Here is a 21,697-nt window from a genome sequence, read left to right as displayed (position 1 = left end):
ACCTTAACCATTAGACAATCTCTCCAGCTCTCCCTAGTGATTTTTTAAGTTTTCAATCTTTTCAAAAGATGTTTTAAGTATTTTAAGTATTTTTAAGTATTTTAACAGATACAAGGATAAATATTATTCATGTTTTGGGATACCATGTGCTATTTAAAAAATATTTTTACTTAGGAGGGAGGGAGAGAGAGAGGAAGAGATAGAGAGAGAGAAAAGGAGAGTGAAAGAATGGCCATGCCAGGGTCTGTTGCTGCTGCAGATGAATCCCAGATGCATGTGCCACTTTGTGCATCTGACTGTATGTGGGTGCTGGGGTATTGAAACCAGGCAGTCAGGCTTTGCACCCAAGTATGTTTAACTGTTAAATCATCTTCCCAGTCCCCCATGTGATGTTTTGATACATATAAACATTTCACAGTACTTCATCATTGTTAACAAAGAAAATATGAGACAGATAATCTATCTGCAACAGGATTGGCTGGCTGCAGCCCACTGGCTACCCATGGCTCACTGTGTTTTTATGAACCAAGTTTTATTGGGAGCATAGCCACACTCATTCACTTCTGTGCTATCTAAAATCTACTTTTGTGCTTTACTGAAAAAAAAAAAAACAAAAACAAAAACAGTCAAGACAGAAATGATCTGGCCTACAAAGCCTGATGTGCCTGATGTATTTGCTGACATGCCTTTATCAAAATGGGCTTGTTGCTGTCTGTGCTATAACATTTAATAATTAATAATTTTAATAATTAAAAAAAATTTTTTTATTTATTTGAGAGCGACAGACACAGAGAGAAAGACAGATAGAGGGAGAGAGAGAGAATGGGCGTGCCAGAGCTTCCAGCCTCTGCAAATGAACTCCAGACGCGTGCGCCCCCTTGTGCATCAACTAACGTGGGACCTGGGGAACCGAGCCTCGAACCGGGGTCCTTAGGCTTCACAGGCAAGCGCTTAACCGCTAAGCCATCTCTCCAGCCCTGCTATAATATTTAAATCACATACAAATAACTTGAGCATGAAATTGTTACAGTCTTTCCTGTAAAAGATATGGATCTAGGCTGGGTGTGGTGATGCACACCTTTAATGCCAGCACTTGGGAAGCAGACGTAGGAGAATCACTGTGAGTTCCAGGTAGCCTGGGCTAGAGTAAGAACTTGCCTCAAAAAACATACACACGAGAGAGGGAGGGAGAGAGCTGGGGAGAGAGAAGATGTGGTTCTAGTGGAATTGATGACTTATATCCTTGTTGATTGAAGCTGTTTAGTAGCCCTCGGTTGGTCAGTGTCCCAGATATGTCACCCCAAGCCCTAGTAATGTTGTGATCTTAGTGTCTCCGTAACCTGGTGGTGGTGGTCATATAGCCAAAGTCCCTGGATTCGAGTTACAGGTGCAATTACGTCTGCAAGGCTCTCCTTCTGCCTGGGTGGGTCTTGTGCGTCTTTGGTTATTAAGGTGTGCAGGTGTGCTCTCCTCCTTGCTCCACAGGCTTGAGAGCTGGGCAGATCTTAGTGTGTGCAAAGTGTACTTTTCACCCAACTTGATGGACTCATGTTCTTTCAGGTTCTGAGGACCATACAGTATTAAAGATGTTTGATATTATTATAGGAGTTAATGAGTCGATGAGAATAGTCAGGCAAAATCCACTTCAGAGAAAGGGAGAGAGCCTGTATTCATGCGTGGACTTCTGCTGGCTAATGCCAGAAACCTGACAGAGGCCCTGAACTCAGGTTGTGCTAGATTTATATTCCTTTTACAATCCTTTATCTGAATTCTCCTGTGCTTAGAGAGGGGAGAGATTTACATCACAAGTGCAGGGTTCTGTCAAATAGGATTAAGTATAGGCAGCCGTCTCATATTGTCCAAAGGGGTCAGGCTCGGAGTCATGGAATTCTTGTCAGCACCTTCAGAGGAATCTCCCCTGCTGCAGTTTCAGAGGAGGGAAATGCAACATCTGTTGCTTCACTGGAAGTCCTAGGAGCATTTACATTTCTTATACATATATAGACGATATTCCATCTAAGCTAGTATAAGCTAGAAACATTAGTATATGGTATTCCTTCAATAGTATTACTGTAGGACTCATGTAATTGGGCCACGCCCTCTCTTGAGGCCGTACTTCTGACGCAGCAAGGCCTTTGCTTTGCCAGGTGTGTGTTGGTGGTGGTTCTGCCACATCTTTCATTCGTAAACCACACTGTGGTGCCACCCACACACCCCCATTCTCTGCTTATTTCTGAAAACTGAAGCAGAGACCTGGGACTCTTCCAGACATTCTAGATGAGAAACTGAGATTGCACCTCAGTGGGGTAGTGCTTCCCTAGCACATATAAGGCCCGAGGTTCAGTCCCTAACACTACCAAATAAAAGAAAACCAGAAAGCCAAGTGCCACATGTTCTCCCTCATATGGGGATCCTAGCTACAGATGACTGGGCTTCTGTGTGAGAATGAAAATACTTAGTAGCAGAGGCCAGTAAGTTGAAAAGGAGACATAAAGGGTGGAGAAAGGAAGGGAGGAGGATACTTAATAGGTTGATATTGTATATATGTAATTACAATGATTGTAATGGGGAGGTAATATGATGGAGAATGGAATTTCAAACGGGAAAGTGTGGGGGTGGGGAGGGAGGGAATTACCATGGGATATATTTTATAATCATGGAAAATGTTAATAAAAATTTAAAAAAAAAAAAAAAGAAAAGAAAACTCCAGCACCAGTCCTTTGTCTCAGCTAAATCTGAGCTGCAACTGCAACTTGTATCAACGACTTTACTTCCAGTTTCTAGAGCATCCATTTGGTTTTCAAAGAAGTAGCGACACTGCACATTTTGACCCACGTTAGCCAGATGCACAAGGGGGCACACGCATCTGGAGTTTGTTTTCAGTGGCTGGAGGCCCTGACACACCCATTCTCTCTCTCTCTTTCTCCCAAATAAATAAATAATTAAAAAAAGTTAAAAAAACAGAAAATTGGAAAGCAAAATATGATAACCAGGATCCAAATCAACTTTTGGGTTCTAGAAAGGCTGCCCCAGAAGGCTCCAGTTTTTGGACCTTAGTTTCATAATAGGCATAAATTGTGGGTCATGTTTTCTCTCATTACAGATAAAATGAATTTTCTCCGTTTGGCTGACCTCCTCAACATCCAAGTGGTCACTGTCAACATCAAGAGACATCCACTGGAATCCTGGGTACCATGGATCTACCAATCTTCTGCAAGTCTTCTGGTCCAGAGGATGGTTAGGCACAGGCAAGTGAGGCGGGGGCAGTTTTCTTTCAGTTCTCTTTATAAAATGAAGACTGTTAATACCGACTGGGCTGAACGTGTTTCATCATCAGAGCTGCTGTATTCTCAGAGGGGTGTGGAAGGCATTTGGAACAACTGTGCTTGACCTTAGCTGAAAGACTAGCCTTCTGGATTATGCTGCTGTCTGTGATGCCTCCCAACATGGTCAGGGGTCACAGAGCGGCCATGCTTTCTGAGCCAGGGAAGTTGACATGTCTCTGAATGCAAGACACGTCAGCCCCATGAAGTTGATAGGAAACATGGCACTTTGATTCTGAGAACTATGTGGTCAGAATTCATGAACTTGTTTTGTTGGAGCCCTGGGATGGGGCATCCTTCCGTAGCTGTGTTCGTGGGAGGACTCTTTGAGGCAAAGGCTGGCACTGGAGCCTTCTGGTGCAGCCTATTCTAGAACCCAAAAGTTGATTTGCATCCTGGTTATCATATTCTGCTTTCCAGTTTTTTATTTTTTAAGTTTTTATTTATTTATTTAAGAGAGATGGGGGGAGAGGGAGAGGGACAGAGAGGGAGGGATAATGAGCATACCAGGTCCTCCAGCCACTGCAAATGAACTCCAGATGCAAGTGTCCCCTTGTGCATCTGGCTCATGTGGGTCCTGAGGAATCAAACCTGGGTCCTTTGGTCTTGAAAGCAAACGTGTTAACTGCTAAGCCATCCCTCCAGCCCTGTTTTTTTTTTTTTTTTAATTTTTTTTTCATTAACAACTTCCATGATTATAAAAACTATCCCGTGGTAATACCCTCCCTTCCCCCACTTTCCCCTTTAAAACTCCATTCTCCCCATCTCAATCAGTCTCTCTTTTATTTTAATGTCATCATCTTTTCCTCCTATTATGATGGTCTTGTGTAGGTAGTATCAGGCACTGTGAGGTCATGGATATACAGGCCATTTTGTGTGGGGGGTGGAGCACGTTGTAAGGAGTCCTACCCTTCCTTTGGCACTTACATTCTTTCTGCCACCTCTTCCACAAGAGACCCTGAGCCTTGGAAGGTGTGATAGAGATATTGCAGTACTGAGCACTCCAGTCACTTCTTTCTAGTACAATGATGCCTCCTGAGTCATCCCAAGGTCACTGCCATCTGAAAAGAGAAAATTCTCTACCAAAAGCGAGAATAGCATTAATATAAGTGTATGAACATTAAGAGAAGTGCTTACTGGGCAGTTTGATATGCATATTATATATGTTTAGCCAGACAGCAGCAGACGTTATACCCCTAGGGCTCATGACTACCCCTGTTTTAAGTTTTCAGTATTAGGGATGTATTCCCTCCCATGGAGCAGACCTCTAGTCCAATTAGAGGGCATTTGGTTTCCACCATGACAGACCTGCCAGTATTGCACTGGTTGGCTCATTTGGCCTATAAGGCTTGCAGTGCCCACTGTTGAGCATCTTCATTGGTGGTATCTCTTTCTCCCATTGAACTGCATGCAGAATAGCTTCTTCCAGTTTTCTGTCATCTGGTCTACATGGAGGAGGTTATCATCTCAGTTCCAGCAGGATTTCTCAGTGGCCTTGCAGCCCAAGTATTTGGAGTCTTCAGCAATTGGTCTTACCATCTATTCCTGGTGGGAAACCAAGGGCCTCGGCAATGGCCTATAATGTTTTGGGGGCATCAGGGACCTCCCTGGCCAAACAACTCACTGGAAGGGATCCCATCACTTCTAGCCTGTTTTTTAAAGTATTTTTTAAGGCAATGTCTCACCCTGTAACCCAGGCTAGCCTGGAACTATGTAGCTCAGGCTGACCTCAAACTCATGGCAGTCCTCCTTCCTCAGTCTTAGAATGCTGGGATTATAGGTATGTGCATGTCCAGCTTGTTTCTCGGCTTTCTCTCATACCCAGTGAGGAGAGATGGGCAGACTAGTCCTCTGGAAAGCTGGTGTGCTTAGAAGTGGTTTGTATAAGTTTTCTTAGCTAAGGATGTGAACTTCTAGGGTCCTTCTCATGATGAACCATAAACCTTCTTCCTGCCCCATTCTACCTGAAGCTTCACCTGGCCCAGCTGCTTCCCCTCAAGGGAAACCCCTCTGTTCCCCACTCCCCTCCATTTCCTCTTGGAGAGCAGGCTGTCCCTGGTCAGCTGCAGGGCCAGGCTGCACTTATGCATAGAAAAGGAGTGGATGTGCTGAGGAGATCTCATATTAATCATGTTGCCAGGAAATAAAGTAGCCCTGTAGGACCTCAAACAGGGTTTTGGTCCTTTTATTCAGATGCTGGTAATAGGATCACACTTTCTTTCTTTTTCCCCCTTCATGACAGAATTTTTGTCTGGATTTATGATATCATCATTCTAATCAACGCCATATTCATTGCTCTGGATGAGAAAAATCCCTTTATTTCCTGCGCAGAATGGCTTTTCCTTTCTCTCTATGTCATGGAGATTCTCCTGAAGCTGTACACATATGAGCCCACAGCCTACTTTGGAAGGAGGCAGTTTTGGAACTGGTGAGTGTATGTGTCATTGGAGGGGAGAGGTGACTGTAAGCTTGAAAGCAGACTTCCTATTATAATTTGGGACCCATGGCTGCAGGTCTCAAAGCTCTATCTGCTGAATTTTGAGGTGTTGTGTAATGAGATCTTGGGAACATCTGGTTCAATGAAAGCTTTGAACTGACTATAGCTAAAATTAGACTCACAGACATGGCATCTTGGAGTTGCAAATCATCTTTAAAAAGAGGGAGATAGGACTGGAGAGATGGCTTAGTGGTTAAGCACTTTCTTATGAAGCCTAATGACCCTGGTTTGAGGCTCGATTCTCCAGGACCCATGTAAGCCAGATGCACAAGAGGGCGCATATATCTGGAGTTCATTTGCAGTGGCTGGAGGCCCTGGTGCATCCATTCTCTCTCTCTCCCTCTCCCTCTTTCCTCTCTGTCTGTTGCTCTCAAATAAATAAATAAAAATTTAAAAAAGAGGAAGATAAAATTTTTCTGTGGTCTCTGACAATAGTTCTGACATCAGATGTTTAGGAGTTTTATTCATATCAACCAACTGAACATCAGAGGAGTGTCCCACAATTTTGATTTGATTCTGACATGGTCTGTCTATAGAGTTGTGCTATTATTATCACAGAAGAGGAACCAGAAATGTTCAGACAGGTTTGGTAGAGATATTTATGGGTGAGGTTTAGTAGAGGAGGTTGTTATACCACAAGATGGCGGGGTGCTTCTGTTCTGAAGAAAAAAGTGAGATAGATGTCTCTTATAGGTTTCTACCACGTGATTCAGTGTACATCTAGCCTGGTACTACATGCCACAGAGGTGCTGGGTAGGGGTGGAGGGAGTCAAGAAGACACTAGGCAGGATCCAAAGTGGCCTTGGGGTCTGTGGCAGCAAAGGAGTGGTCTTGTCTTCCCACCCACTTATGAACCCCAGGCAGCATCTGCCCTCCTAAAGAGACTACACCTGTGTTCTAACAAGAGCCGGTGTCAACTCACAAGGATTTAAGGAGCTCTGGCCAGGAATTGGGAACAGATGTGTATTTCTTGTTAATAGTCTAGAACATCATATTCAGGGAAACAATTCCTTCTACAGCTTCCTCAGCCCACTCTAGTCTCATGAGGAAATTCACCCATTGAGGCTAGACAGTGGGGACTGTAGCGAGCTCTTCGCTGGAGGGCCTGTGTCTACTTGATAGCCCCTTCTTCTCCATGCTGTAGTCTTTTTGTGGCACAGTGACTGGTGTGCCTTGTGTGTCACTCTGTGTACCCAGACCTGCAGGACACAAAGCCACCAGATTCAATTAATACACAGCTGGTCAGAGTTGGATCTCTGTGATCACCACTCTATAAGCCAGGAAACTTGTCACAAAGTGCATGTGGCCAAAGGGGAGCTGGTCAGTATTGTCCAGTGTTTTCTTCTTCTTTGGTATCATTATCAGCAAACATGGCATAATGAATTTCTTCTTCAGTTAAAAAGTTATAGTGAGGACTTCCGGTTAAGATGGCGGCGTAGGTACCACGCCAAAACAGCCTGGGGGGGGAAGACCAAAAAAAACTCAGCAAAATAACACTTTTACTAAAAAGTGAGGTGTATAGGAAGTTGAGGCGGCAGCGGAGAAGTGGAAGAGTTATAGAGCATCCAGAGCCTGCACAGCTGGGAACAGCGGCTCCGGGGCGGCTCAGCTACCCGCCGCAACCGCGGAGTGGCAGAAAACCGCCGGACTCTCGGCTCGAGCCGCAGGACAAGCCAGGTGCGGGATTTTCCCCTCACACCGCGCTCTCCGCAACTCGGGAAACGTGAGGGGAGAGTGGCAGCGAGCAACGGAGGGAGGAGCAGACCGCGAGGTAAAAGCTCACGATACAACCAGAACAGCCGCGGCTCCCTCCCCTCCCCTGCCGCCTGAACCCAGCTCCAGCGAACACAGCAGCAGCCCGGGACCCGGCCACGCCAACTTGGGCTGACGGCGGGACCCAAGCAGGAGCAGAATTTGGCAGCAACTTCAACGGCTCCAGCACCGGTACCAGTGGCCCCAGCAGCAGCGGACCCAGGAGAGCAGCGGCTTCGGGGTGAGCAGCAGCGGTGGACACGGCAACGGCAGCTTCAGCAGTGGTGGGGGCTCCGGCGGTGGCACCTACAACAGCTGCAGAGGCGGCGGCAGCAGCTCAGTTTGCCCCGTAGGAAAAGCAAGTGCCCAGCTCCAGAAATCAGAACAGCAGCCCGACGACCCAGGCAGCAACTTGACTGAGACCACAATCACCCAAGGTAACTGGGATTGCACCAGGGAAGGGTCTCACCTGGTCACAAGCTGACTTGGATACCTCAACAGACCAGAAATCTAAACCTCTTTGTTGATAGAGGATCTGGTCATTATAATAACTACTCTTGCATACATACTCGGGGCTGTTTTTGATGGAATGGGTACAGTGTTTAGCTAAATTGTAGAATCTACCAGTATATTATTCCACTCAGCCTGCTTGAATACTCCTATAGCAGGGAAACTCAACCCCTAAGAACATCTTTGTAGATACTCTGAGAGTCTTAAGAGCCACACCTAATACCTTAAGGTCCTACCCTGAAAATATTTTACACCAAATCAATTGATACAGCTAAGAATACACAGCTAGCTAGAAAATCCAAGCATTAACTTAATCCAAGATGCAAAAATATATACATTATAACACAAGAAACACTAAAAAGCAAGACGATATAAATCCACCTAAAAGTATTAATGCATCAGAAATGTCCTCCACTGAGAAAGAGTTAGAGGAAATGCCTGAGAAAGAGTTCAAAAGAATAATTATAAATATGCTCAAAGAGGTCAAAGAACACATGAAAACAATCAAAGAAGAAATCAAAGAGGAAATCAAAGAGGAAATCAAAGGAATCAAAGAAGAGGCAGGACACCAATTTAATGAAATAAAGAAGGCAATACAAGACATAAATAGAGAAATAGAAATAATAAAGAAAAACCAGTCAGAATTACTAGCAATGAAGAACACAGTTAATGAAATAAAAAACTCTGTAGAAAATCTCACCAGTAGGATGGATGAGGGAGAGGACAGAATATCTAAGCTAGAAGATCAGGTGGCAGACCTAATGCAGTCCAACAAAGAGAAAGACAAACTTATAGAAAAGTATGAGTGGGAATTTCAAGATATTCGGGACACTATGAAAAGATCCAATATAAGAATTCAGGGCATAGTAGAAGGAGAAGAATTCCACTCCAGAGGCATAGTAGGCATCTTCAACAAAATCATAGAGGAAAATTTTCCCCAAATTGGGAAAGAGGTGCCAATACAGATACAGGAAGCCTTTAGAACCCCAGCCAGACAAAACCCAGAAAGAAACTCTCCTCGCCACATTATACTCAAACTTCCAAACACACAAACCAAAGAAAAAATATTGAAAGCAGTTAGAGAGAAAAATCAAGTTACCTACAAAAGCAAGCCCATCAGGATTACAGCAGATTATTCAACACAAACTTTTAAAGCCAGAAGGGCCTGGAGTGATATATTCCAAGTTCTGAAAGATAACAACTGTCAACCAAGGTTACTTTATCCTGCAAAGTTATCCATCCAAATAGATGGAGAAATAAAGACATTCCATGACAAAAGCAGGTTAAAGGAATATCTGAAGACAAAACCAGCTCTACAGAAAATACTTGATAGAATCCTCCATGCTGAACAAAAGGAAAAGCACACATATAAGGAACCTAGAAAAAACCAGCCATACTCAAATACCAGTTAACAGAAGAGAGCACAGGTAGAACCAGTAACACACACACACACACACACAAAAATGGCAAACATAAATACACACCTTTCAATAATATCTCTTAATATCAACGGTCTCAATGCCCCAACGAAAAGACATAGATTTGCAGACTGGGTTAAAAAGCAGGATCCTACAATTTGTTGTCTTCAAGAAACTCACCTTTCTACAAAGGATAGACATTATCTTAGGGTGAAAGGTTGGAAGACGGTGTTTCAAGCAAATGGGCCTAGAAAACAAGCAGGGGTTGCTATCCTAATATCAGACAGGGTGGACTTTAGTCCGAAGTTAGTCAAAAAAGATAAGGAAGGTCACTTTATATTGATTAAGGGCACACTCCAACAGGAGGACATTACAATCCTAAACATATATGCACCTAACATGGGGGCTCCCAAATTCGTCAAACAAACACTATTAGAACTAAGGTCACAGATAACACCAAACACGGTGGTGGTGGGTGACTTTAACACCCCACTCTCATCAATTGACAGGTCATCCAGGGAAAGAATAAACAGAGAGGCATCTGGACTAAATGAGGTCATAGAAGATATGGACCTAACAGATATATACAGGACATTTCATCCAAAGGCTGCAGAATATACATTCTTTTCAGCAGCACATGGAACATTCTCTAAAATAGACCATATATTAGGACAAAGCAAATCTTAACAAATTCAGGAAAATTGAAATAATTCCTTGCATTCTATCTGACCACAATGGAATTAAACTACAAATCAGTAGCAAGAAAGGCTATAGAGCATACACAAAATCATGGAAGCTAAACAATACACTACTAAATGATGAGTGGGTCAATGAAGAAATCAAAAAGGAAATCAAAAAATTTATAGAGTCAAATGATAATGAGAACACAACATACCAAAATCTCTGGGACACAATGAAGGCAGTTCTAAGAGGTAAATTTATAGCCTTAAGTGCCTATATTAAGAAATTAGAAAGGTCGCAAGTAAACGACCTAATGCTTCGCCTTAAAGCCTTGGAAAAAGAAGAACAAGGCAAACCAAAAAGTAGTAGACGGGAAGAAATAATAAAGATTAGGGCAGAAATTAATGAAATAGAAACAAAAAGAACAATCCAAAGAATTAATGAAACAAAGAGTTGGTTCTTTGAAAGGATAAACAAGATTGATAAACCCTTAGCAAATCTGACCAAAAGAAAGAGAGAAGAGACACAAATTAATAAAATCAGAGATGAACAAGGTAACATCACAACAGATTCCAGAGAAATTCAAAAAATTATAGGGACATACTATAAAAGCATATACTCCACAAAGTATGAAAATCTGAAAGAAATGGATGATTTCCTTGATCTATATGACCTACCTAAATTAAATCAAAATGAGATTAATCACTTAAATAGACCTATAACAAACATGGAGATCCGAGCAGTTATCAATAATCTCCCAACTAAAAAAAGCCCAGGCCCGGATGGATTCACTGCTGAATTTTACCAGACTTTTAAGGAAGAGCTAACACCATTGCTTCTTAAGCTTTTCCAGGAAATAGAAAAAGAAGGAATCCTACCAAACTCCTTCTATGAGGCCAGCATCACCCTGATACCAAAACCAGGCAAAGATAGAACAAAAAAAGAAAATTACAGACCAATCTCCCTCATGAACATAGATGCAAAAATTCTCAACAAAATATTGGCAAACAGAATACAAGAGTATATCAAAAAGATCATTCACCCTGACCAAGTAGGCTTTATCCCAGAGATGCAGGGATGGTTCAACATACGCAAATCTATAAATGTAATACATTACATAAATGGGTTGAAGGACAAAAATCACATGATCATCTCATTAGATGCAGAGAAAGCATTTGACAAAATCCAACATCCCTTCATGATAAAAGTCCTACAGAGACTGGGAATAGAAGGAACATATCTCAATATAATAAAGGCTATTTATGACAAGCCTACAGCCAACATATTACTAAATGGGGAAAAACTGGAAGCTTTTCCACTAAAATCAGGAACAAGACAAGGGTGTCCACTGTCTCCACTTCTATTTAATATAGTTTTGGAAGTCTTAGCCATAGCAATAAGGCAAGAGACACACATAAAAGGGATACAAATTGGAAAGGAAGAAATCAAGCTATCATTATTTGCAGATGACATGATTCTATACATAAAGGACCCTAAAGACTCTACTAGCAAGCTGTTAGAGCTAATCAAAACCTACAGCAATGTAGCAGGATACAAAATAAATACACAGAAATCAGTAGCCTTCATATATGCTAACAACAAACACACAGAGGATGAAATCAGAGAATCACTCCCATTCACAATTGCATCAAAAAAAATAAAATACCTTGGAATAAACCTAACTAAGGAAGTAAAGAATCTATACAATGAGAACTTTAAGACACTCAAGCGAGAAATTGCAGAAGACACTAGAAAGTGGAGAAACATCCCTTGTTCCTGGCTTGGAAGAATCAATATCGTGAAAATGGCAATCTTACCTAAAGCAATCTACACATTTAATGCAATCCCTATCAAAATTCCAAAGGCTTTCTTCATGGAAATAGAAAAAACAATCCAGGGCTGGAGAGATGGCTTAGCGGTTAAGCGCTTGCCTGTGAAGCCTACGGACCCTGGTTCGAGGCTCGGTTCCCCAGGTCCCACGTTAGCCAGATGCACAAGGGGGCGCACGCGTCTGGAGTTCGTTTGCAGAGGCTGGAAGCCCTGGCGCGCCCATTCTCTCTCTCTCCCTCTATCTGTCTTTCTCTCTGTGTCTGTCGCTCTCAAATAAATAAATTTAAAAAAAAATTAAAAAAACAAAAAAAGAAAAAACAATCCAAAAATTCATTTGGAATCATAAAAAACCTCGAATATCTAAAATAATACTGAGCAACAAAAAAGAGGCTGGTGGTATCACCATACCTGATTTTAACCTATACTACAGAGCCATAGTAACAAAAACAGCATGGTACTGGCACAAAAACAGACATGTAGATCAGTGGAACAGAATAGAGGACCCAGATGTAAGCCCAAGTAGCTATAGCCACCTGATATTCGATAAAAATGCCAAAAATACTCATTGGAGAAGAGACAGCCTCTTCAGCAAATGGTGTTTTGAAAACTGGATAAATATCTGCAGAAGGATGAAAATAGATTCTTCTCTCTCGCCATGCACAAGAATTAAGTCCAAATGGATTAAAGACCTTAACATCAGACCGGAAACTTTGAAACTGCTAGAGGAAAAAGTAGGGGAAACCCTCCAACATATTGGTCTTGGCAAAGACTTTCTAAATACAACCCCAATTGCCCAGGTAATAAAACCACAGATTAACCACTGGGACCTAATGAAATTACAAAGATTTTGCACCGCAAAGGACACAGTGAAAAAAGAAAAAAGGCAACCTACAGAATGGGAAAAAATCTTCGCCAGCTATATATCTGATAAAGGATTAATATCTAGGATATACAAAGAACTCAAAAAGTTAACTAATAAGGAATCAAACAGGCCAATCAAAAAATGGGCTAAGGAGCTAAATAGAGAGTTCTCAAAGGAAGAAATACGAATGGCATATAAGCATCTAAAAAAATGTTCTACGTCACTAGTCATCAGGGAAATGCAGATTAAAACTACATTGAGATTCCATCTCACTCCTGTCAGATTGGCCACCATCATGAAAACAAATGATCATAAATGTTGGCGGGGATGTGGAAAAAAAGGAACCCTTCTGCACTGCTGGTGGGAATGCAATCTGGTCCAGCCATTGTGGAAAACAGTGTGGAGGTTCCTAAAGCAGCTAGAGATTGATCTACCATATGACCCAGCTATAGCACTCCTAGGCATATATCCAAAGGATTCATCTCATTTCCTTAGAAGTACATGCTCAACCATGTTTATTGCTGCTCAATTTATAATACCTGGGAAATGGAACCAGCCTAGATGTCCCTCAACAGATGAGTGGATAATGAAGATGTGGTACATTTATACAATGGAGTTCTACTCAGCGGTAAAGAAAAATGAAGTTATGAAATTTGCAGAAAAATGGATGGACCTGGAAAATATTATACTAAGTCAGGTAACCCAGGCCCAGAAAGCCAAGCGCCACATGTTCTCCCTCATATGGGGATCCTAGCTACAGATGACTGGGCTTCTGTGTGAGAATGAAAATACTTAGTAGCAGAGGCCAGTAAGTTGAAAAGGAGACATAAAGGGTGGAGAAAGGAAGGGAGGAGGATACTTAATAGGTTGATATTGTATATATGTAATTACAATGATTGTAATGGGGAGGTAATATGATTGAGAATGGAATTTCAAACGGGAAAGTGTGGGGGTGGGGAGGGAGGGAATTACCATGGGATATATTTTATAATCATGGAAAATGTTAATAAAAATTTAAAAAAAAAAAAAAAAAAAAAGTTATAGTGAGCCGGGCGTGGTGGCACATGCCTTTAATCCCAGCACTCGGGAGGCAGAGGTAGGAGGATTACCATGAGTTTGAGGCCACCCTGAGACTACATAGTGAATTCCAGTCAGCCTGAGCAGAGTAAGACCCTACCTTGGAAAAACAAAACAACAACAACAACAAAAAAAAGTTATAGTGCATTTAATAAAATTAATACCAAGAAAGATTGTACTTTGCATTTTATATCTATTACTTTCTCATGGCTGAGACAAAACAATTGATCAGGAACAATTTATGGAAGGAAAAGTGTTTATTTCAGCATGCATCTCTAGATGCTAGAGTCCTTCATGAAGGGGAAAGCATGGCTGGAGCAGGAGGCCAGCTCACATCATCACATCAGCAGGAGGAGGAAGAGCAGAGCAATGGATGCTGCGTGCTCATCTAGCTTTCTCCTGTTCATATAATCTAGGAACCTAGCCCATGTAATGGTGTCACTTCAACTAATCTAATATAGAAAATCTTCCCAGATATTGTTTCTACGGTGACTCTAAATCATGTCAAGTTGATAACCAGAGTTAAATATCACCAATTCTGAAAATAAATCAAAAGCATTCTTCAAAAGACAGCCTTATTGTGGAAGACAAAGGGACGTGAATTAGCTGATTCCTACAGATTCCCAAGCATGGGTCTTCAGTGTGGCTTATGCATGACCCTTGGATTGTTCAAACACAAGGTTTCTTGCTTCATATCCATTGTCCCAAAATTTTTCTAAGAGTTTTATGACTACATTGTTGCTTTGCATTAGACAAATTAGGTCAAAGTTTTCCTAGAATTGTGACCTGACCTTAACTGGTCTTTCCTTGTTTGTAACCAACTTTGCTTTTGCACTATTAGGTTTGACACATTGATCATCATTGCAGCCCTGGTGGCCACTGTGACCAATACCAGCATTCAATCAGGTCAGTACCACTAGCTCTCTGATGAGATCTGAAATTCAACCAGTAGTCTTTCTTTTCTTTTTAATTTTTGTTTATTAGAGAGAGAGAGAGGGAGAATAGGCCTGCCAGGGCCTTCAGCTGCTATAAAGGAACTCCAGATACATGCACTTCCTTGTGCATCTGGCTTACTTGGGTCCTGGGGGATTGAACCTGGGTCCTTTGGCTTCTCAGGCAAATGCCTTAACTGCTAAGCCATCTTTCCAGGCCTCAATCAGTAGTCTTTCTTGAACGCCAACCATTGTCTTGTTAATATTCTTGGGCCAGGGAAAGGAGACCTAAAAGAACTATTAAAAATATTCTGAGAGGCTGGGGATAGAGCACCTACCTAGCTTGCATGAGACTCTGGATTTGATCTTCATCTCTCTCTTTTTTGTTAAAACTTTTTGTTTATTTTTCTTATTTATTTGAGAGCAACAGAGAGAGATGCATGTACATGTGCCACCATGTACCTCTGGCTTACATGGGTCCTGGGGAATGGAGCCTTGAACCACTGTCCTTAGGCTTCACAGGCAAGCGCTTAACTGCTAAGCCATCTCTCCAGCCCCCTCATCTCTTTTTTTTAAAAAAATATTTTATTTTAGCTGGGTGTGGTGGCACATGCCTTTAATCCCAGCACTTGGGAGCAGAGGCAGGAGGATAGCTGTGATTTCAAGGCCAGCCTGAGACTACATAGTGAATTCCAGGTCAGCCTAGGCTAGAGCAAGACCCTACTTGCAAAACAAAAACAAAAACAAAAATTATTATTTTTTATTTGACTCAGAGAGGGAGAGAGAGAATGGGCACACCAGGGCCTCTAGCTACTGCAAATGAACTCACATGCACCACCTTGTGCATCTGGCTTATTTGGGTGCTGAGGAATTGAACCTGGGTCCTTAGGCTTCACAGGCAAGTGCCTTAAGGGCTAAACCATCTCTCCAGCCCTCTCCTGATTTTTCTTTCTTTCTTTCTTTCTTTCTTTTTTTTGCTTTTCGAGGTAGGGTCTCACTAGCCCAGGCTCACCTGGAATTCACTAGGAGTCTCAGGGTGGCCTTGAACTCATGGTGATCCTCCTACCTCTGCCTCCCAAGTGCTGGGATTAAAGGCGTGCACCACCACACCCGGCTCTCCTCATTTTTCTGAGAGTCTCAAGGTCTTGAGAGGGACAGCAGCTTTATGTTTAGCTGTGTAGTATTTTAGAGATTTCATGAGCAGGATTCTATCATGACTCATTAGTTATCCTCCAGAACTGAGCCTTGGCCTTGGGGCTGGCCTCTCCTTTTCATCTGCCTGCCTTTTCTCCCCACCTAGATGCTGGCCATGACAGGAAGCATGCCTCCTCCCTGTCTACCACCCTCTTCCTCTTGTCACTCTGTTTCTGCTCACACCTAACGCAGCTCATGCACACTCTCTCCTTCCTGCCCTCAGCAGCTGGGACTATTTCAGGTAATGCAGCTTCTCTCCTTCTGAGGAAGGAAAGGCTTGTTGCCGTGCTCTGCATCTGCAGAACCATGTTTGCTTCTTGAGTGTGAAGTTTACAGCCGCCCACGGGATCCTGAGCTTGGGGGCTGGGCGGAGGGAAGGCTCCCTGCTCTTCCTCCAGGCCTGGCTTTGGTGGCCGAGATGGTGGGAGGAGTCACGATAGCACCCACTTCCCAGGAGCTCAAAGCCATTGTCCACTTCTCTCTCCTCTTCCCCCTTTCTTCTACCTCTCTTCCTTTGCTTCTTCTCTTCCCCCACTTCCTTTTCCTCTTTCCCTTCTTTTCCCCTTCTCTTCCCTTTCCCCCCTCTTTCTCCTTCCTTCCCCTTCCCTTTGCATTTCCCTTCTCCCTTCCTCCTTTTCTCTTCTTCCATCCCTTTCTCTCTCCATTCTCCTTCCTCTTTCTTCCCTTCTTTCTCTTGTTCTGGGATGGGCCCAGAACTTTGCACAGGCTATGTATGCATCTGAGCTACACCCCAGCCCCATTGTCCTTCGCTTGATGTGAAGCTGTGTCACTCACTCCCCAAGCCTCAGAGTCCCAAGCCTCACTGAGTAACAGGGGCAAGCTTGGGGCTGGAGAGATGGCTCAGCTGTTAAAGCACTTGCCTGCAAAGCCTAATGACCCAGGTTTGATGTCCGTGCCCACATAAAGCCAGATACACAGAGTGGTGCATTCATCTAGAGGACATTTGCAGTGGCTGGAGGCCCTGGTGTGCCCATCCTCATTCCCCCCCCCCCCCCTCTCTCTCTCTCTCTCTCTCTCTCCTTGCAAATAAATAAAGTTTTGTTTTTTTTTTAAGGGGCAAGCTAGAGGCGCTGAGAAACTGTAGTACTAAAAGATTGTTTGTGCTTCTTTTTCAGCAAAAAAATACAACAGCCAGCAGATACTGGACATTGTTCTGATACTGAGAATTCTGCGACTCCTAAGGGTCATTGTGAGCGTTCAGAGGTGTGGAGGAGTGTCTAGTCTAGTGTGAAGGGATGGCATCTGGGTGGCTCGTCACGCGGAGGCCTGGTGGGAAGAAGTCCTGCCCCTTCCCCACTCCCCCAGCACACAGTTTGTGGAGAGGGCCAGTGGTTTTCTGGGGGAGCAGGGAGACAACAGAAGCCAGTGAAGATGGTGAAGGCGCAGTGCTGTCTTCTCCCTATAGCGCGGACTGTGCTGGTCACGTCCATGTCCCGATGGCCCTGCAGTGTGCCTGCTTGAAGGGTGACCTCCTCAGAGTGGTCACTCTGACCTAACTAAGGCCTACTGTTACATCCTCTGTACCAACTATCCCTTTAACAATAACACTTGGCAAAAGTACTTTTACTGTTTGCAGGTGATGACACTGAATCCAACCAAGCAAGCTTGTCACTCCCCAGGGGTGATGGCTCACAAGAGGCAGAACAAGGGTACAAACCCAAAAGTCTCATCCCAAAGACTGGACAGTGAACCTTCCCTAGTCTTTTTCTTTCCCTCATCAAAGCTGACTTTGTTGGGGTGACACAGCTGCCTAGCACCCCCAGCTGCTGCCTGCGGGCAGTACACCAGCCCCCGCCCCAGACCTGCTGCTGCTTCCTCCCATCTCCCCAGACAGCTAACCGGCTCCCTAGGTGCAGGCTGTAACAGCGACGCCCTGCTCCTCAGCTAGCCTTGCTTTGCTTTTCTTTTTAAATTAAGTTTTTCATTCATTTGTTTTTTCAAGGTATGGTCTCACTCTCCCTCTAGTCCAGGCTATGTAGTCTTAGGCCTTGAACTCACAACGTTCCTCTTACCTCTGCCTCCCAAGTGCTGGGACTAAAGATGTGCACCACCATGTCAGCTCCCCCCCCCCCCCCGAGGTATGGTCTCACTCTAGCCCAGGTTAATTAAGTTTTTGATTGTTATTTTTACATGTTTGAGTGTGTGGTGTGCATGGGCACATGTGTGTAGAGGCCAGATGTCAACATCAGGCATCTTCCTGAATCTCTGTCCACCTTACTGAGACAGGTCTCTCGCTGAGTCCAGAGCTCAGTGATTCAGCTAGCTTAGTTTTCCAGTCAATCCTGGGGATCCACCTGTCTCTGCCACTTGAGCACTGGGATTACAGGTGTGTGCTGCCATGCCCAGCATTTATGTGGGTGCTGGTGATTTGAACTTGGGTCCTCATGCTTGTTTGGAAAATACTTTACTAACTGATCCATTGCTCAGGCCACAAACCTTGGTTTTTGATAGAGTAACTTCGTTCTAAAGGTTGCAAGGAAGCCACATCTATTAGGGACTAACTTCCAGAAAGCAGTGTCAAAATAACTGATTTGTTTGTTTATTTATGAGAGAGGCAGGTAGAGAAAGAATGGGTGCCTCAGGCCCTTTAGCCACTGCAAACAAATTCCAGATACATTGGCCACCTTGTGCATCTGGTTTATGTGTGTCCTGGGGAACCAAACCCAGGTCCTTGGGCTTTGCAGGAAAGTTTCTTAACTGCTGAGCCATCTCTCCATCCCCAGAACAACTTTAATCAGTTCTGATTTCCATGGAGGAGAAGGTGGGGTGGGGGAAGTCAGGCTTTGCCATGCATTTGTGAAAAGTCACTCTTGCTCTTTCCGGTGCTCATCGAGCTAGCCACGCGTGGCTTCAGGGAAAACAGCTAAGTTAACTGCTTTCACCTGGTGCCTGGACCGCTAACCAAACCAGGAAGGTCAGACTCCTAGCAGCATTTATGGAGCAGGTATAGCCAAGGATGTAGCTTGGTGGTAGGCAGAGTGCTTGCCTAGCATAGGCTAAGGCCCCAGCATCATTAAATCAACAGCAGATACAGGGAAGAGAACAGTAAGTGGAAAATGCTGGCATGGGGTCAGTTTTGCTTGCTATCTCTCCCCTCTGCCTGCGTTACCAGCTTTGTTTTCTCCTAGATTTCGAGTGATAGTGACCACTTTAATGAACATTGGCCCCACCATGCTCACGTTTGGAGGACTTGTCTTTGTGAGTATGTGCTACTTGATGTGAAGGAAGTGTTAAGATCATCATTTGTAGCAACTCTCTGTACACCTTACTTTATTAAAAATTTTTTTTGAGGTAGGGTTTTGCTCTAGCTCAGGTGTATCTGGAACTCACTATGTATTCTTGGGCTGGCCTCGAACTCACAGCGATCCTCCTACCTCTGCCTCCCAAGAGCTGGGACTAAAAAAAAAGCATGTACCACCATGCCACTGGTCCAGTGGGCAAGCCAAGCACAGCTCCTTCCTTGTCCATGGTCCAGGTGGGTATTCCCAGCTAGTAGATGGCTGTCAGTGATGTGGGGACCCTGTGTTAGTGCCTCTGCCCCCCAGGCCTCAGGTCCTTTGTTGTGTGGCAGGAAGGACCTTGCTGACCCTTTAGACCTCCAGGGGTGAAAACAAGGTCAGACCAGGTTGTTTGGGGGTTGCCTATGCAGGGGTGAATCCATGCTGTAGTTTGACTATTGGTGAGCCCTACAATAAGAGTTATTTTTATTTTCATTAATAATGGTTTTGTAAAAATCCGCTAATATAGAAAAACGGAAGGTTGACTTAGTCACCAGTTGCCACTCTCCAAATTCTCTTCCATGCTAAGGTCTTGCACAAGCTAGGCAAGTGCTCTATGCCTGAGCTACAACTTAAGTGCTCCTGTTTGACTTTGTGAGGCTCAGGGCAAAGCCAAGTATGGTCCAGTTGGCCATGCCTTCTGCCCCTCCACTGATTGCCCAGATGTCTCTGGCAGACTTGCCAAGTGGTGACTCTCTTGATGCTGCTTGTGACTTGTCTGAGGAGGGTGGCTATTCCTGAGCATAGGCCAGTGGCCTGTTGTACTGGATCCTGGAACATGGCTAACGCCTGCAGCTCTTCCTGGGTCTCCTGCCTGCTCCTTCTGCAGCTTTGGGCCCCGTCTGGTGATCAGATACCTTTTACCCTAGGTGGTCTACTATGCGTTTGCTGTCATTGGGATGGAAATGTTCCATAGCAAAGTCCATTTTTTTGACCCAAATTTCACCACTCCTGATGCTCTGGTGTGTGGGAATCCAGCCTTAAAGGGGTCAGCTTTTGCCCGAGATAGGTACTGTAAGAACAACTTCAATGACCTTGCTTCGTCCTTCATTGTGCTGACAGAGCTCACGGTGGTAAACCAGTGGCATGATATCCTTTCTGGGGAGGTGGTGTGATCTGTTGGGGTGTCTGCTCCCTGGGGTGGGGTGGGGCATGCCAAAAGCAACTTCTAGGAGGAGGAATATACATTGGCATCATTTAGAGGGCTTGCTAAAATGACTGAACTGTCTAGTTCCTTAACTTCCCACTCCTGGCAGGTGGCTTCGCCCTGGTGACCCACCAGGCTGCAAAGCTGTACTTTATCCTGTTCCATGCTGTGGTCGTCATCCTCGTCGTTAAGTGAGTTTCCTGCGGACGCCTTGTAAATCTGAGCTTTCTCGTTTTCAGAGTGGCTGAAGGCTGGCCCTTCTGCTCCCCCTTCTTCCTCTGTAGTGTAGGTAGGGGGCGGGAAGCTCTCATTCTCCAGTAAAGGAAGCAGCCTCACTTCCGTTCACACCTGTGGTCTTCAAAGTGCCTACACATGGCTTGCATGTGGGTATATCATGCACACCTCAGAGCTCCCAAGTTGTTTGAGTCACAAGGTTCTGGTCTGTCTCGCTACTCTTGCCTACTGGGATGGAATCAACTTGAACACATCCCTCTGAACTGCTATCAGCTTCTACATAAATTCATCCAACTGTTGGGATTTACTGGAGCCGAGAGTTAGTTCTCTTATTTTCTTGTTCTAGTCCTTAACGCTTCTATGGGTAGAATGATAATGTTGCCCAGGATATTCCAGTGGAATTGGAACATGTTCCTAGTAGATTCCAGTGGGATGGAAATGTGGTCCTGGAGATCCCATTTCTATAGGCATATGGCCCTGGGTTCTTGGTGAGATGGGCACAAGGCCCTGGCAATCCCAGTTGGATGGGAATGTGGCCCTGGTTGGTTCTAGATGCATGGGCATGTAACCCTGAGGACCCCAACTGAATGGAAATATGGCTCTGGATATTTTATTGGAATGGGTCCATGGTCCTGGTGATCCTGGTAAGATAGGAATGTGGGCCTGCTGGACTCTAGTTGGAGGGGCATGTGGCCCAGGTGGATCTTAATGGGATGGAATGTGGCACCTGGTGGATTCTTATCATTGGTTCCAAGTATATTCTGCCTCTTTCCCATGGGAGAGCTCAATAAATACTTGAAGGCTGCAGTGACACCGCACCCCTCATAAGGGCTCTCCTTCCAGCTGGACTCTTAGGCTCTTGCTCCTCAGCTGGTTGCTTATGGGGCCTGTATTTGAGTCCCCTGTTACCACTGCCTGTCCCATCTCAAAGCCCAGGGACT

General features: G+C 44.2%; 1 protein-coding gene across 2 annotated transcripts in view; it reads left to right on the top strand.

Moving 5' to 3' along the window:
• Positions 1–21,697, top strand: part of LOC101609433 (two pore calcium channel protein 1-like) — a 65,054-nt gene that overhangs the window by 38,409 nt on the left and 4,948 nt on the right. For both annotated transcript variants that reach the window (XM_045147724.1, XM_045147723.1), the window contains 7 exons: positions 3,104–3,248; positions 5,566–5,751; positions 14,792–14,856; positions 17,213–17,300; positions 19,226–19,295; positions 20,245–20,464; positions 20,623–20,713. In XM_045147724.1, coding sequence (XP_045003659.1) covers positions 3,104–3,248; positions 5,566–5,751; positions 14,792–14,856; positions 17,213–17,300; positions 19,226–19,295; positions 20,245–20,464; positions 20,623–20,713 — 865 coding nt within the window. The remainder of the gene's footprint in view (positions 1–3,103; positions 3,249–5,565; positions 5,752–14,791; positions 14,857–17,212; positions 17,301–19,225; positions 19,296–20,244; positions 20,465–20,622; positions 20,714–21,697) is intronic.

The sequence above is a fragment of the Jaculus jaculus genome, chromosome 4, assembly GCF_020740685.1.
Source record: "Jaculus jaculus isolate mJacJac1 chromosome 4, mJacJac1.mat.Y.cur, whole genome shotgun sequence".
NCBI lineage: Eukaryota > Metazoa > Chordata > Mammalia > Rodentia > Dipodidae > Jaculus > Jaculus jaculus.
This window is presented reverse-complemented; position numbering and strand designations above follow the sequence as displayed.